A 14,791-nucleotide genomic window follows, 5' to 3' on the forward strand; every position below is an offset into this window, starting at 1 on the left:
ACACCTGGTGCATAATAAGCATCAATAAGTCTTCGGTGGAATTAATGAGGGAAAGACTATTAATGGAGCCTTTTTCACTGTGCAGGAATTGGAGGTCCAGGGAGAGAGAGAGTCCCTGTTCTAAATTCATCCAGCAACCCCGGTTGTTAAGTCAGAACAGTCGCTGGAGACTCTCAGCTCTACTTTGGCGGAGAGCCTTAGCCCCTGTTCAGGCCTCTCTTCTTGGATCTCTCTATAAAATTGAGGCTTTTGAATGGCTGGACTTCTCTGCCTACAGAAAGTTCTGGATCCATGATTCGGGGGTCGGAAGGCTTGCTGGAGTTCCCAACGTCGCGGGGCAGAGCCAAGTCCTGGCTGAGCTCTTGGGCAGGATTCCTTTTCTTTCTGATTTCACACTCCTATCAAGCACCCAGCGAGTCGCAGTAAGGTTTCATCAGGATGGCGTGTGAAATTGTCCTGCTTGGCATGTAGCAAGGAGCCGGTGGTGATGGGAGTGAATTTCCAAGTGCGATCCTTTCCCCCAGACAGAGGGGCTGGCCCTGCTTCCTGGGCTTGCTCTAAGTGCCATTCTCGGGAGGGCTCGGAAAATACTGCTAATTTATGCATCATTTATCCCACTGGATAGTGCATTGGGGGAAAATGTAAGGTGCCCACGTACCTCTGATTCACGCAAGCCAAAGGCGAGCTCCGCCACTAACCCTTTCAGAGAGCACGGGACATTTATATCTCATGCGGTTGACCGCTCTCTCCCTGGGCATTCATGATGGCCATTTGCTTCAGCGGAGGAGGCTCCAGAGACTTATTACAAATTGAATGATGTAGCTCTATCTGGCAAGAATTCCTGGGGATCCTGGCCTGAGTTCTTGACGTCCCAGTGGTGAGTCAGTGACAGCCTGAGACTTCACTTCATGAGTCTCTCTTTCAGTTTCCAGTTTGGTCCCTACTGGCAGAGTGACCTTGGGCCAGGCATATGGCACCGATCATGTTCTGTACTCTGGGTAGATACCGTCAGGTGGTATCCAAGAGCTCAAGCCCTCGGGATTGAATTTGGACTCTGTTTTTCTGGTTTGGGGCAAACAAATCAATCTCACTGGGCCTCAGCTTCCCAACCTCTAAAGTGGGGATAATAATGGTACTTTCATCAAAGAGTTGATTTAAAACTTAACAGCTGGGTTGGGGCTGGGGCTCAGGAGTAGAACACTTGTTTGGGGGTGTGTGAGGCCCTGGATTTGATTTTGATCCCGAAAGAAAGAAAGAAAGAAAGAAAGAAAGAAAGAAAGAAAGAAAGAAAGGAAGAAAGGAAGAAAGATTAACAGTTAACGTACTGAGAACCTCCTATATTTAAGACATTCTCTACATTTTAATTTAGTTCTCATGCATTCTCGATGAGAAGGATACTTGATTTCCAAATATTGAAACAGATACAAATTGCAGGTGTTCCTCGAATTATGATGGGGTGGTGTTTCCATAACATTTATTGTAAATTGAATATCAGCGTCAAAAGTGCATTTGATTTGCCTAATCTGCTGAACATCAACAGATCAGCAACACAGAACCCTCTAGAACATTGGTTTGTTTCCCTGCCTGGTCCTATGTACAGCCTGGGAGCTGCTATAAACATCAAGAGAGAGTATCGTAGCCAGGTGCAGTGGGTGCGTCTGTAATTCCTGCTACTAAGGAGGCTGAGGCAGGAGTATCACTTGAACCCAGGAGTTCAAGATCAGCCTGGCCAACATCCCCAAAGAGAAAGTACTGTGTTACACATCATTAGCCCAGAAAAACGATCCACATTCCAATTTCGAAGCATGGTTTCAACTGAACATTGCTTTCATATTTTTATAAAGTTGAAACATGGTTAAGTCAGACCATTTTAAGTTGGTGACCCTCTGGGCTTGGAATGAGTAACCTGTGCCGGATCCTACAGCTAATAAGTAGATTCAAACAGAGTCCGACAGGCGCTGAGTCTCTGCTCTTATCCACGAGGCAGGGGAATCCAACATCTGAAGGAGCTTATGGAAGTCATTCCGGACTTAGAACTTGAACTCTTCACGGGGAAACAGAGTGAGCACTCGGTTAATGGCAGCACACAGTCTGGGTTGCATGCTAACTGGGTTGTTCTGGTTTCCCTTGAGTCTGCTGATACTGCTGACCTGTGTATGAATGGGGTTGTGCTTAGCCAGGGACCCGTGGCAGTGGGACTGTGGGGGGAGGGGGGACGGGGACAGGGCGACACAGTTAGATCCTGTCTCATAAACATTTGGGCCTGTGAGAGCATCTGTGCCATCTTGCAGAATGATTCTCGCTTCAGGGCTGTGTGTTGACGCTGATGTCGCGGCTGCTCTGAGCGCCCGAGATACTGTTAACGAGCTGTTCCAAGCCCAGATGCGGTATTTTCTCACCATATGATCCATCCACGCTGCAGTGCATGGTCTCAGACAGGCACGGCAAAAACGCAGACAGGCTGAGCCCCGTGCGTGGAAAGGCTGGGCGGGAGGGGGGGAGGGGGAGCCTTGTCCTCCAATCTGCCTCCACCCTCCGGATTTCCAGGGACCATGTCTTCATTACCATGTCAATCATTTATTCAATCGATAACCACAAAGCCTTATGGTACAATATGGCAGATGTCCCATCAGGCACCGGGAACGTCAAGGTGGACAAAACCATACCTATGGTCTCAAGAGCTGATACTAATCATGCAGGACCCAGGAACAGATCACAGGAGGGCATTATCTAAGCTCTAATGTGGGTAGATCTCAAGGACTTTGGGGAATTAAAAAGAGAAGCCAGCAGGGTCACTTGGTGGTGGAAACCCTGGGTTCCCTGGGTTTAATTCCTAGCACTGTAAAAATGGTGGTGGGGGAGTTAGTGAAAATCTTTGTAAAGGAATTAAAAAATAAAATCGTACAGCCAGCATCTAAACACCTTTCCTATTTGAGAGAAGTCCCCCAATAGGCAAATGTCATGTCCCCTCTAGAGACTCTGGTGTCCAGATAACTACTCAATGCCACCCCTGGCGGAGGGTGTAGCTGATACCTCCTGTTACAGTTCCAAAGTGAGGCTTGGTCCCCCCTGCCCAGAGCTGCTGGTTTCTCTGGTTTTTCACACCTGGGTAAACCACTCCTCCACGTGGCCTTCCGCTCTGTCCAGTGCTCTTGGAATCGTCCATGACACCTCTCCTTCTCTGGAACCCACATCCTACCCATCATTAAGGTCTGTTGGCATTTTTTTTTAAAAGCACGTCCTCTGGCCATGTCTTCCTGGCCACCCTCACCCAGGGCCCCTCCACGTCTCCCCTGATTTCCTGAGGTGGTCGCTGTGAGCAGGCTGCTTCCTTCTGCCCTCACCACATTGCTCTCGTTTCTCAGCATCCAAAAAAAAAAAAAACATTAAATGTAAATCATGTAACAGGCTCCTGTTCAATATTCTTCAATGACCTCTCAGTACATCTAGGAAAACATATTCCAGTGTCTTCCTCATGGCCGGTCAATCCCTCCCCGACCTCTTCCCCGCCATCTTTCCTGACCTTGTTTCTAGCTGCCTCGCTGTGGCTCACCCCCCCACACTAGAATTCCTGGTCTGTTTCCTATTCCTTGAGAACCCCAAGATACAACAACATGGACCTGTTGAAATGTCAGGTGCAGTTGAGAAGAACTTAATTAAAACCTAGGGGAGAAAAGAGAGATTGGGGTGTGGATCATTCTGGAGAAGATGGAGGGGGACGAGATCTGAAGCCAGGTGGACAGGTTGGTCTTCTCCAGTAGGAGAGATGTCTGCTCCCATCTAATAGGAAGAGGGAGACCAGGAGGTGTGGAAATAATTGCTGGATCCGAGGCCTCGATAAGGGGATGAGGCAGGAGAACAGGAAGATCAGAAACCTACACCAGTCACAGCTAAGACCCAGGAGAGGGCCGGGGCTGGGGCTCAGCGGTGGAGCACTGAGCCCTGGGTTCGATCCTCAGCACCACATAAAAATAAATAAATAAAATAAAGGTATTGTGTCCAACTACAACTAAAAATAAATATTAGGGAAAAAAACCCAGGAGACAGATCAATTTCACCCATTCATTCAATAGATGCATATTTTTTTGAATTTCTGCTAATTGCCAGGAACTGATGTTAGGCACTAACGCTGGTATGGAGTCAGTTTTGCCTAGCCATTGAACGTCAAAAACAGAAGACGCACTGGGCGAGGCCTTGGAAAGTATCTTTCACTTCTGAGCCTGTTTCCTTCTCTGGAATAATAATAATGCCTGCTTTGTTGAATATAACAGTTAATTACGTAGTACTACAAAGAGCATTGTACTTGGGCTGGGGATGAGTCTTAGCGGTAGAGCACTTGCCTGGCATGCCCAAGGCCATGGGTTCAATCCCCAGCATTACCAAAGAAGAGAAAGAAGTTCTGCTTTCATCCAAAGTGACAGCCAGGTTGGTAGGTCTGGGAAGGAAGGGACCGTGTCTATTTTGTTCACTGTTCCCCTAATGATAAGGGATTATTTATGGAATAAATGAGTTTTAGGAAGAGGGGAAATTGCACCTTTGTAGACTTTAAACAGCTCCTAGAAATCTTACTGGCAAAGTAACCTGGGTAATTCATGCCCCTAGCAGTTGGATCTTGGCGCCATGACACCGTCTTACTACTAGTGCCCTGGCAAATTACATGCTTTGAGCACGTTGTCTGTAGCGTGATAGTCAAAGCCACTCAGGCCCCTTGGTTTCCTTCTGCTGTCTTCACTGGGCCTTCGGGGCCTGCCCTGAGCCAGACACACGCTTACCCGCCAATACCCACTGACTTACAGGTCGGGTACCATTTCCTCTCAGATGCTGCACATACCAGACTCCAGATCCACGGAGATCTTGACAGATTGTCAATTAGCTGAAGTAAAAAGGAGGTGCCTTTGAATGGAGCTCAGTGTAAAGCATGCTCTGAGGTCTGAGAGATGAGTGGCAAAGAATGGATGTGACAGTAGCGAGCAGCCACTCCTGTGCTAAAGAAAAAGAAAGCCAAACTAACACGCAAAAATACCTCCTCCAGGGGACCCAAATCTGGAACGGGCAGTGTAAAAATAGTTCTTTTCAGTTCTGATTTTTTTTTTTACATCAACTTCAAATTAATATGTTTATAATACGGTATAAATTCCATAATAAAATAAGGGATTGATCTTTGCAATTAAAGCAGAAATAAGATGTGGATGCGTTCCTTATAGTTAGCCTGAACTAATGGTTGGTTACCAGCATCTAAATACAGAAGTCCAGCTAATGACATTGGCTTGAATCAGAATTTACATTTAAAAAAAATTGTCCCTGAGTTTATCTTTTCTATTTGGTCAAATATTAAAAAAAAAAAAAATCTAGCCAGGCACAGTGGCATACCCCTTTAATCCTAGTGGCTTGGGAGGCTGAGGCAGGAGGATCATGAGTTTTAGGCCAGCTTTGGCAACTTAGCCAGGAGGCACTAAGCAACTCAGTGAGACCCTGTCTCAAAATAGAATACAAAAAAGGGCTGGGGATGTGGCTCAGTGGTTAAGTGGCCCTCGGTTCAATCCCTAGCACCAAAAGGGGAAAAGAAAATTATTTGCCCTCCTTCTAAGAATTGCTATGAAAATGATCTTGGATAGCTGGCTTAAGTTCAATAGAAATTCTGGCATGACTTGATGCCATCCTAAGTGCCTTGTCTGCTCCCACATTGAATCTTTATTCCAGTCCTGAGACTGGACCAGGATTAGCCTGTTTTTAGGTGAGGAATGGAAGCCCAAATGTTGGGTAAGTAACTTCACCCAGGAGACAGGGATCATCAGAACTCTGAAGTCAGGCAAATCTGATTCCCAAGGCTGTGTTTCTTAACCCCATGTCTCCAAAGGAGACGATTAAATCTGATGAGGACCAAACCAGCACACAAACATGAAGACATCCCAAATACTTTGGAGAATATGTCATCCCACGACAAGTCTGATTATTCACGATCAGGGCTATGGCTTTGGTTTGAAAACTCTGCACTGCCCTACCACTATACACTAACAAGGTCTGGCTCTATGTGAATTTCTCTAGCAGGCAAATTCCTCTGGCTTAATAATAGTGCTTGCTTCGAAAGCTCAAAAACCCAACAGCAATTAATTATTGACAGAGCATGTGAATTAGAGATAAAAGAAAAGGCCTTCTCCCTCCACACGTGCGATAGTAAATAAAATTAATTATGGTAGGAGAAGCTAAGGGATCTTCGTCTGTATTAAGTTTTATTAGCTGAGACATTTAAAAGCATGTCATCATAACAAAGAGGTCTTGTGTAATCCTAAATGTACCACTTTGGTGCAAGGCTCAGAAGTGAATAGACTTAATGGAGCTCCTGGTGGCAGATGGCTCTCGGTACCAACAGGTATTGAACAGGTTCATCGTCAATTAATTCTGGTCTACATATGCCTACAGCAAATTGACTGCCTCATAGGATCCTGAGCCTCATTTTATCACAGACAGGCCTGCTACATTGGGATTTGGGGGGATGGCATTAAACCCCTTTAATATCTTGGAGTCAGATAAGATGACATCATTCTGAAGGTAAACAGGTGAAGAGGTGGCCAATAGGGAGAAGCACCCTTGTCAAAGAAACCAAAAGACACAGGCAGTGGTGTGGAATCTATATTACTTAGTTTTCCATTACTGTAGCAAATGCCTCTGATAATCAACAAGAGGAAAGGTTTATTTCAGCTCATGGTTTCAGAGGGTTTCTGTCCACGGTTGATTGTTCTGGTTGCTTTTGGGCCTGTGGCAGCACAGTATATCATGGAAGGAGCACATGGTGAAGAAACCCATTCATCTACTGGCCCCAGTACGCAAATAGGTAAAAGAGAGGAAGGGGCTGGGTTCCCAATAGCCCTTTCAAGGTCATGCCCCCAATGACCTAAATTCTCCCTCCAGGCCCCACCTCTTAAAGGCTCCACTCCCCTCCAATAGTTCCACCATCTAGTGACCAAACCTTTAGCATGAGGCGTAGGGGGACATTCCAGATGTAACTAGAGCAGGATCTGTCTGGGGCTCACTGGACAAACTTGGGAGCAAAAGGAAGAAGAAAATCCTCCTTATTGAAGCAGACCCATATTAGATGCTTTCGCCCTATATGTCATTTTATTGTCAACTGAACTTGAGGTAAGCTTTAAGATTGTTTGAATGAGGTTAATAAGAACCAGAGAAAAATTCCAATCGCTATGGTCACAAAACCTTTCTGATTCCTGTGTCCATTCCCTGTTCCTGGCCTTCGGTTTCCTCATCTGTACAATAACGCCTTTGGACAATGTCAGGGGTCAGCACACTTTTTATGTAAGGGCCATACAATCAGTGTGCTAGGTTTTGTGGACCACAAGGTCTCTGTTGCACCTGTCAGCTCAGGTGTAATGGCCCCAATGCAGCCATAGCACGTGGAATGAGAGTGAGTGTGTCCTAGTGAAGATTTATCAATGAACATCAAAATCTGAATCCTGTATAATTTTCATGGACCACAGAGTATTATTTTGTTATCAGCACCACCATCGTTGTCATCATCATCATCACTATTATTATTATTATTATGTGTTTATTTCAACTATTTAAAGACTGTAAATCCTTCTTTGCTGTGAGTCACATAAAAAGAAAGAGGTGGAAAGTAGTTCCAAGCCTGGACTAGATAATCCCGGAGGTCTTGTTGAGCTCAAACATTTTCTGAAAGCCCCTAGGACAATAAGATCCTTAATTTATTAAGCTCTTGTACATGACAGATTCTGTGCTAAATGCTTTTCCAACATTATCTCCCTTAATCCTTACACTACAGTGTGAAGCCAGTGCTATCATTATCTGCCTTTCGGAGATTACAAGACTAATATGGAGAGAAATTAAGGGCATATCTAGGTTAAACATAACTGGTAAGAGGTAGAAAAGCAATTTAAACCCAGGGGTATAAGGTTCTCAGAAAAGAATGTGGGAGTCTCCGCGGCCTCTTGGGATAATGACATAGTCAAGACTGTAGTTGGGACATGTAAATCCAAAGAACCCCCAAGTGCTTATCATTTTATTTGGTGGCTTCTCACGAGGTTCCTCTTGTCATACATTTAAAAAAAAAATTAAAGTATTTCTAGATTGGAATAACCATTCTCTTTCCTTTTTCCAGGAACGTGATGCCCAAGACGGTGGAGGGGCAGATAACCATGGAGAAGACCCCAAGTTACTTCGTGACCAACGAGGCTCCCAAGCGCATCCACTCCATGGCCAAGGACATCAAACTGATCGTGGTGGTGAGAAACCCCGTGACCAGGGCCATTTCCGACTACACCCAGACGCTGTCCAAGAAACCCGAGATCCCCACCTTCGAGGTGCTGGCCTTCAAAAACCGGACCCTGGGCCTCATCGACGCGTCCTGGAGCGCCATCCGCATCGGGATCTACGCCCTGCACCTGGAGAACTGGCTGCAGTACTTCCCGCTCTCCCAGATCCTCTTCGTGAGCGGGGAGCGGCTCATCGTGGACCCCGCGGGGGAGATGGCCAAGGTGCAGGATTTCCTGGGCCTCAAGCGCGTGGTGACCGAGAAACATTTCTATTTCAACAAAACCAAGGGGTTCCCTTGCCTCAAGAAGCCAGAGGACAGCAGTGCCCCCAGGTGCCTGGGCAAGAGCAAAGGTCGGACTCATCCCCGCATAGACCCCGACGTCATCCACAGACTGCGGAAATTCTACAAACCCTTCAACATGATGTTCTACCAAATGACTGGCCAGGATTTCCAATGGGAGCAGGAAGAGGGGGACAAATGAGACGATAGCGCTGGGGAGGGAAGGCAGGTGAATGGCAAGGAGGCTCCTCAGCGGGGGGCCTAGATCCCCCAGGGTCTGCAGCCACCCAGTAGATCCCCTTCTTCCAGTTGGGAGTGTTCCCAGGGCTGCTGGCTTAGGTGGAGGGGTGGATCCTACAGCAACCCCCTGGAGGAACCAGGCCTATCTGAGCCGCAGTATCTGGTTGACCAGATGGCCACAGAACCCACCATTCATTCTTACCTTCTACCACCTAGTGGAGTCTGGTACCTCTCCGTATCAAAGACAGTGCCATAAATGTTTATTTGAACGACAAAAAGAAAGATCTACTTCATGGGGTGCTCTTAGTTGGGGGAAACCTGGGTTCTAGACCTGTACCTGGCAGAGGCTCACCTCTGGATGGACTTCTTCCAGAATGTGGTGTGTGCCTGAGACCCTCAGGCCTCCTGGGGAGCTGAGTCCTCCCTCTAAGGCATGTCTAGTCTTCTCATCCCACAGGCCCTTGATTTTCTTCTTCCCCGCCTTTCGAAGACAGAGGCATGCACAAACATTCCTCACCCCGCCCTCCCCTTCCAAAAAAATTAGCAAACATCCCTGGGGGCCTCCCTGCTAAGGATCCCTCTCATTGTGAGCATCCTGGATTGTGGGAAGCTTAGCATACGTCCTCGTGTGAGAAAATCCAGCCCACAAGCCTTCTCTCAGAGCCCTGTGATCACAGCCAAGTCCAAAACTCTGGTGTTGGCAAAAGACGAATGGCACATTTTAGGGAGAAAGAAGAAATCCAATCCTCTTTGGTGGGAGGTCTCCTTAAACTAAAGACCCTCTCCCCCCAAAGCACTGTGGTCCCGAGGCATGCTTTTGGGATGGACTCTGTCCCCTAGGGTCCCCCAGAGAGGCACAGACCAGAGAGTCAGCATGTCTTTTTGTTATGAATCACCCTTCACGATGCCGTGGGGGCAGGGGTCACTGACTGTTCTTCTGGTTTTTCCCGCCTCCACCCCCACAGGGTCATCTCATGATTCATTATCCTTCTCCAGAGATGGCACATATGGGACAAGAGCACAAGGGCTGATTCCATTTATCAGCTCCAGTTTAGGGGGTGGGGGGTGGGGGAGGGCAAGGGCTGTCTGCAGACACCCCCATCAAGGGCTGCCAAACAAAGTGACCCTTCCCATGAGCCTGATTTGATTCAAATGCGGCATCTGACATCAAAGCACTTGTTCACAGATCACCCAAACCAGGAATCGTTCTAGTAAAATTTGAAATTTGTAAGAGCGTGGGGTGGGGGGAGTCGAACCTGCTCAGCTGTTACTAAACTGTCATTTCTCCCACTCAATGAAAACTGTGTTGTTATAAAGCTTAATGCAATCTAACTCATGGGTTTCTGTCGCCTGTTTGTGTTGGTCCTGTCTGTCCCCACCCTCACCCTGCAAGCCCATGAGTATCTTTCTCAGGTCAGAAGAAAGACCCAGGTTGGAGAGATTTTGGAGAATTCTGTCTGTGGGGCAGGATTTTTTTTTTTTTTTTGCAATAGAAGATGGTACCTAAGAGGGAGTACAGATGCTCCTGTTTTCACCACTCCCGGCAAGGGATGGGCTGATTTTCCAAATTCCGAAAAACAGCTTTACAAATGTGTTTATTTTTCCCCCTAGATAAGAGAAATTGAACAGACGGCAATAGATATACTTTTCAATACCAAAGTAAAAGAAGATATAGATCAAAATGCACAGACACACGCACAGAAGGAAGAGAATGGATTTGGGCTGGTGCCGAAGGTGTGCGGTGTGTCCAGCGCATGTGGGTGGCGTTTGTAATGAAAGGAGCCAAGGAGGACATGGGTGTTCACCAGCTCCACCTCACTTTCGGCCAGGGGGTTGTTCAAGGCACAGCTCCGTCTCCAACCCATTGGCTCAGAAGGAGAGTAGGGCTCAGGCATGGATCCTTTCCAAAATATGCTTAAAGAAGGCGGGATTGAGAACATCTGGAGTCTCATCTGTACATCTCTTTGCCTTCTCGTCCTCCTCTCACCTGGCTTTTAGGCTTTGGCAAGAATCATTCCTAAGGGAAGTGCCTCCCCAGGGTTTTATGGTTTCCTTGTAAGAACACGTTCTCTCCTGGAGTTCAATGGCAGCTAGGTAAGGAGCGGCTTTATAATTTAGACATAGGAATACATATCTGGTTCTAAGAGAGCTTTAAAGATACCAATCTACTAAGAATGGCTGTTGCCGCGTCCTCCCCTCCTCTCTTTAGAGAAGATGTAGAGAAGGGTAAGATGTACGTGGATTCAGATGGTCAATCATACTCGACTCTCCATTTCCCGTCTCCTACCTGTCCTCATAAACCCAGCACGTCAATAGCTTCAGTGCTTCTTCCAAAGAAAGCTAGTAAGCATGCATCCTCACATAAATATGACAAACAAATGCATTTTTTAATATGGTTAGCCAGTAGTAAATAGGCCATTTTCACCTGGGAAATAAACACAGGGAAATCCCTCTCTCTCTTAAACCATTTATATACCCTTCTTTATAACAGTAGAATGAAATTCTCTGAGTCAAAAGGGCAGAGGTCTCACCTTGGGATCATGAGGACTTTTAAGAGTCCGTTTGGCAAAATGGTTGAAAAGCTCCTGGTTCTGAAAAGAAAAGCAAATTTGATACATTTAAGGTCTGGGTTTTTTCCGATGCCTACTCTGGTATGATGCTTGTGACTGAGGGGGTGAGCCACTAAGCCAAGTCTCCTTTGTCACTGGAGAGGCTTGACGAAGAAAGTATCTTCTATCCAGAAAAACCAAGTCAACATACTCTGGTCACATTTAAATGTGAACATGGCCATGCACGGGAGATTGAATTTTGTATTTGATTTCAATTAGAAAAAAGCATAAGTCACGTTTAATTTTCTATTCTCCTCCCTTTCCTCCAATGGATGATTCATGGCTCTGGGATGGCTACTGCATATGGCTTACAGATGAGAAAAGATAATTTTTCCTTCCAAAGAGTGCAGCCAAAATCGCTCCCATATTTATCTCTTTTGCAAATACCATTGTGTACCTGAAAGAAAAAGAAACACTATTCTGTGCATGAAAGCTAAGGCCCTGCAGTTTAGAGTTACCAGCTTAGAATACAGCAATCACAATAGCAAAACCATCCAGCACCCCTATTTATTTTTAGTTTGTTTATGGGAAACTGCATGGACTCCTTGAAACTCCAGGAGTACCTCCAAGCAAATTTTAAGGCCAGGAGATAACCAGACTCTGAGGTACAAAACCCAGAGTCCCCATCTGAGCCTCGCTTCTCTATGGCCTCAACTCCTCTTCTTCTTGTTCCTTCACTTTCCTGCCCCCTCTCATTTGATCACCTCATTATTTCCCAAAGATCACATCTCCATTGTCTCACTTCTATCAAAAGAGAGGTAGCTGGGTTTTATCCTTGCCCACGTCTGTCTTGGGCAAGGAAAATTAGTAATCTGGATTTTAGTTTTCATGTCATATAACATGAGTAGGTTTAATCCCTACCTGACCTCCCACCCAGATTAAAATGAGTGAATACATTGGAATAAAATGCTTCATTGACATCAAGGGTGGTGATGGGGATGATCATCATGGGGATACTCATGCTGCAGAGCTTCTAGAAATGAAGATGGTGATGCTGATGATGATGATGGTGGTGGTGATGGTGATGATGATGATGGTGATGATGGTGGTGATGGTGGTGATGGTGGTGATGGTGATGATGGTGATGGTGGTGATGATGATGGTGGTGATGGTGGTGATGATGATGGCGGTGATGGTGATGGTGGTGATGGTGGTGATGGTGGTGATGGTGATGGTGGTGATGGTGGTGATGATGATGGTGGTGATGGTGGTGATGATGATGGTGGTGATGGTGGTGATGATGATGGCGGTGATGGTGATGGTGGTGATGGTGATGGTGGTGATGGTGGTGATGATGATGGTGGTGATGGTGGTGATGATGATGGCGGTGATGGTGATGGTGGTGATGGTGATGGTGATGATGGTGGTGATGGTGGTGATGATGATGGTGGTGATGGTGGTGATGATGATGGTGGTGATGGTGGTGATGATGATGGCGGTGATGGTGATGGTGGTGATGGTGGTGATGGTGATGGTGGTGATGGTGGTGATGGTGGTGATGATGATGGTGGTGATGGTGGTGATGATGATGGTGGTGATGGTGGTGATGGTGATGGTGGTGATGGTGATGGTGATGGTGATGATGGTGGTGATGGTGGTGATGATGATGGTGGTGATGGTGGTGATGATGATGGTGGTGATGGTGGTGATGATGATGGCGGTGATGGTGATGGTGGTGATGGTGGTGATGGTGATGGTGGTGATGGTGGTGATGGTGGTGATGATGATGGTGGTGATGGTGGTGATGATGATGGTGGTGATGGTGGTGATGGTGATGGTGGTGATGGTGGTGATGGTGATGGTGGTGATGGTGATGGTGATGGTGGTGATGGTGGTGATGGTGATGGTGGTGATGGTGGTGATGGTGATGGTGGTGATGATGATGGTGGTGATGATGATGGTGATGGTGATGGTGATGATGGTGGTGGTGGTGATGGTGGTGATGATGATGGTGGTGATGGTGGTGATGATGTTGGTGATGGTGGTGGTGATGATGATGGTGGTGATGGTGGTGATGATGATGGTGATGGTGATGGTGATGATGGTGGTGGTGGTGATGGTGGTGATGATGATGGTGGTGATGGTGGTGATGATGGTGGTGGTGGTGATGGTGGTGATGATGATGGTGGTGATGGTGGTGATGGTGGTGGTGATGGTGGTGATGATGATGGTGGTGATGGTGGTGATGGTGGTGATGATGATGGTGGTGGTGATGGTGGTGATGATGATGGTGGTGATGGTGGTGATGATGATGATGATGATGGTGGTGACGGTGGTGATGATGGTGGTGGTGGTGGTGATACTGACGCTACAGAACTGCTAGTGGTGAAGATGCTGATTGGTGGGGCCGCTAATCATGAAGAAAATTAAGGAGGAGGAGAGGGAGGCTCATGATACCACTTCTAGAGCAATACGTCTTCATAGAGTTTCGAGAGGGCATCCTCTGTTGATTCCACTCTTCTGTTCATGTGGAATCATTGTGAGAGTGCTGAGAAGAAGTGGAATACCATTGATTTGTGCAAAACCAATGCCAGGAAGGAATGCCACACACTCAAAGAGATGTTTTCCCCCTACCCAGGAGCAGGGTCCTTCTTTCACTGCATACATAGATTGGTGTTTTCCTGGATCCATATTCAAAGTGGTTGTTAGATATCACAAAGCTCCAAGGTTCATTCACACAAGCCCAAACAGACCCTCTTAAGATGGACGTGAGGGTGATATTTTCAAGCTCCAAGCCATGAAGTTAGTGTCTGAAATCCTGACTTCTGAAATTTTTACATGGAAGACAACGATAGTTGAAAACCAGGCCCATGCCTGGAAGCAGGTTTCACGTGTTTCTGGAAATAAGGTGAGGATCCCCTCAGGTTCTTCCGGTAACAAATCAGGGTAGGGAGAGCTGAGCTCATGTTTTACAGTTTCTCATAGGAATGAGGAATTGTAATTTTCAGACATGGACGATCTCTCTTCTAAATTGTGAAATACCTTCCATGACATAAAAGTACGTCCAATGTCATCAAGGCAGGAAATAAAGACCCAAAATGTGCATATCTACAATGGAAAATAAGCAAGAATCTCTAGCGCTCCAGAGGAATGAGGGTAAGGATATGGATATGGGACAATGAGGTTTCTGTAGGTTCAAACATGATTCTTTCAGTCTTTGATCCCACGCATATCTGTAGAGTGACCTAGTGGAAACTGAAAGAGACATGGGGAAGAGCAAAGTTGACCCTTCTTGATAGGACTCCCAGCCCGATGGAGAAGATGGACATGGGGGCCCATAGAGCAAAGGAAACTATGAGAGGTCAAGAGTCACTGGAAGGAAGTGGGTTTCTTATTAATGACTGGGCTATGGTCACTTGAAGAAAAGGTCCAGTAT

General features: G+C 46.6%; 1 protein-coding gene across 1 annotated transcript in view; it reads left to right on the top strand.

The window, feature by feature from the left end:
• Window positions 1–8,768, top strand: part of HS3ST4 (heparan sulfate-glucosamine 3-sulfotransferase 4) — a gene marked incomplete at its 3' end in the record, with an annotated part of 342,728 nt that extends 333,960 nt beyond the window's left edge. The window contains exon 2 of the mRNA XM_081297312.1: window positions 8,132–8,768. Coding sequence (XP_081153438.1) covers window positions 8,132–8,768 — 637 coding nt within the window. The remainder of the gene's footprint in view (window positions 1–8,131) is intronic.
• Between the last annotated feature and the right edge of the window lie 6,023 nt (window positions 8,769–14,791).

The sequence above is a fragment of the Spermophilus citellus genome (genome assembly GCF_964194105.1).
Source record: "Spermophilus citellus genome assembly, chromosome: 6".
In the NCBI taxonomy this organism is placed as follows: Eukaryota; Metazoa; Chordata; class Mammalia; order Rodentia; family Sciuridae; genus Spermophilus; species Spermophilus citellus.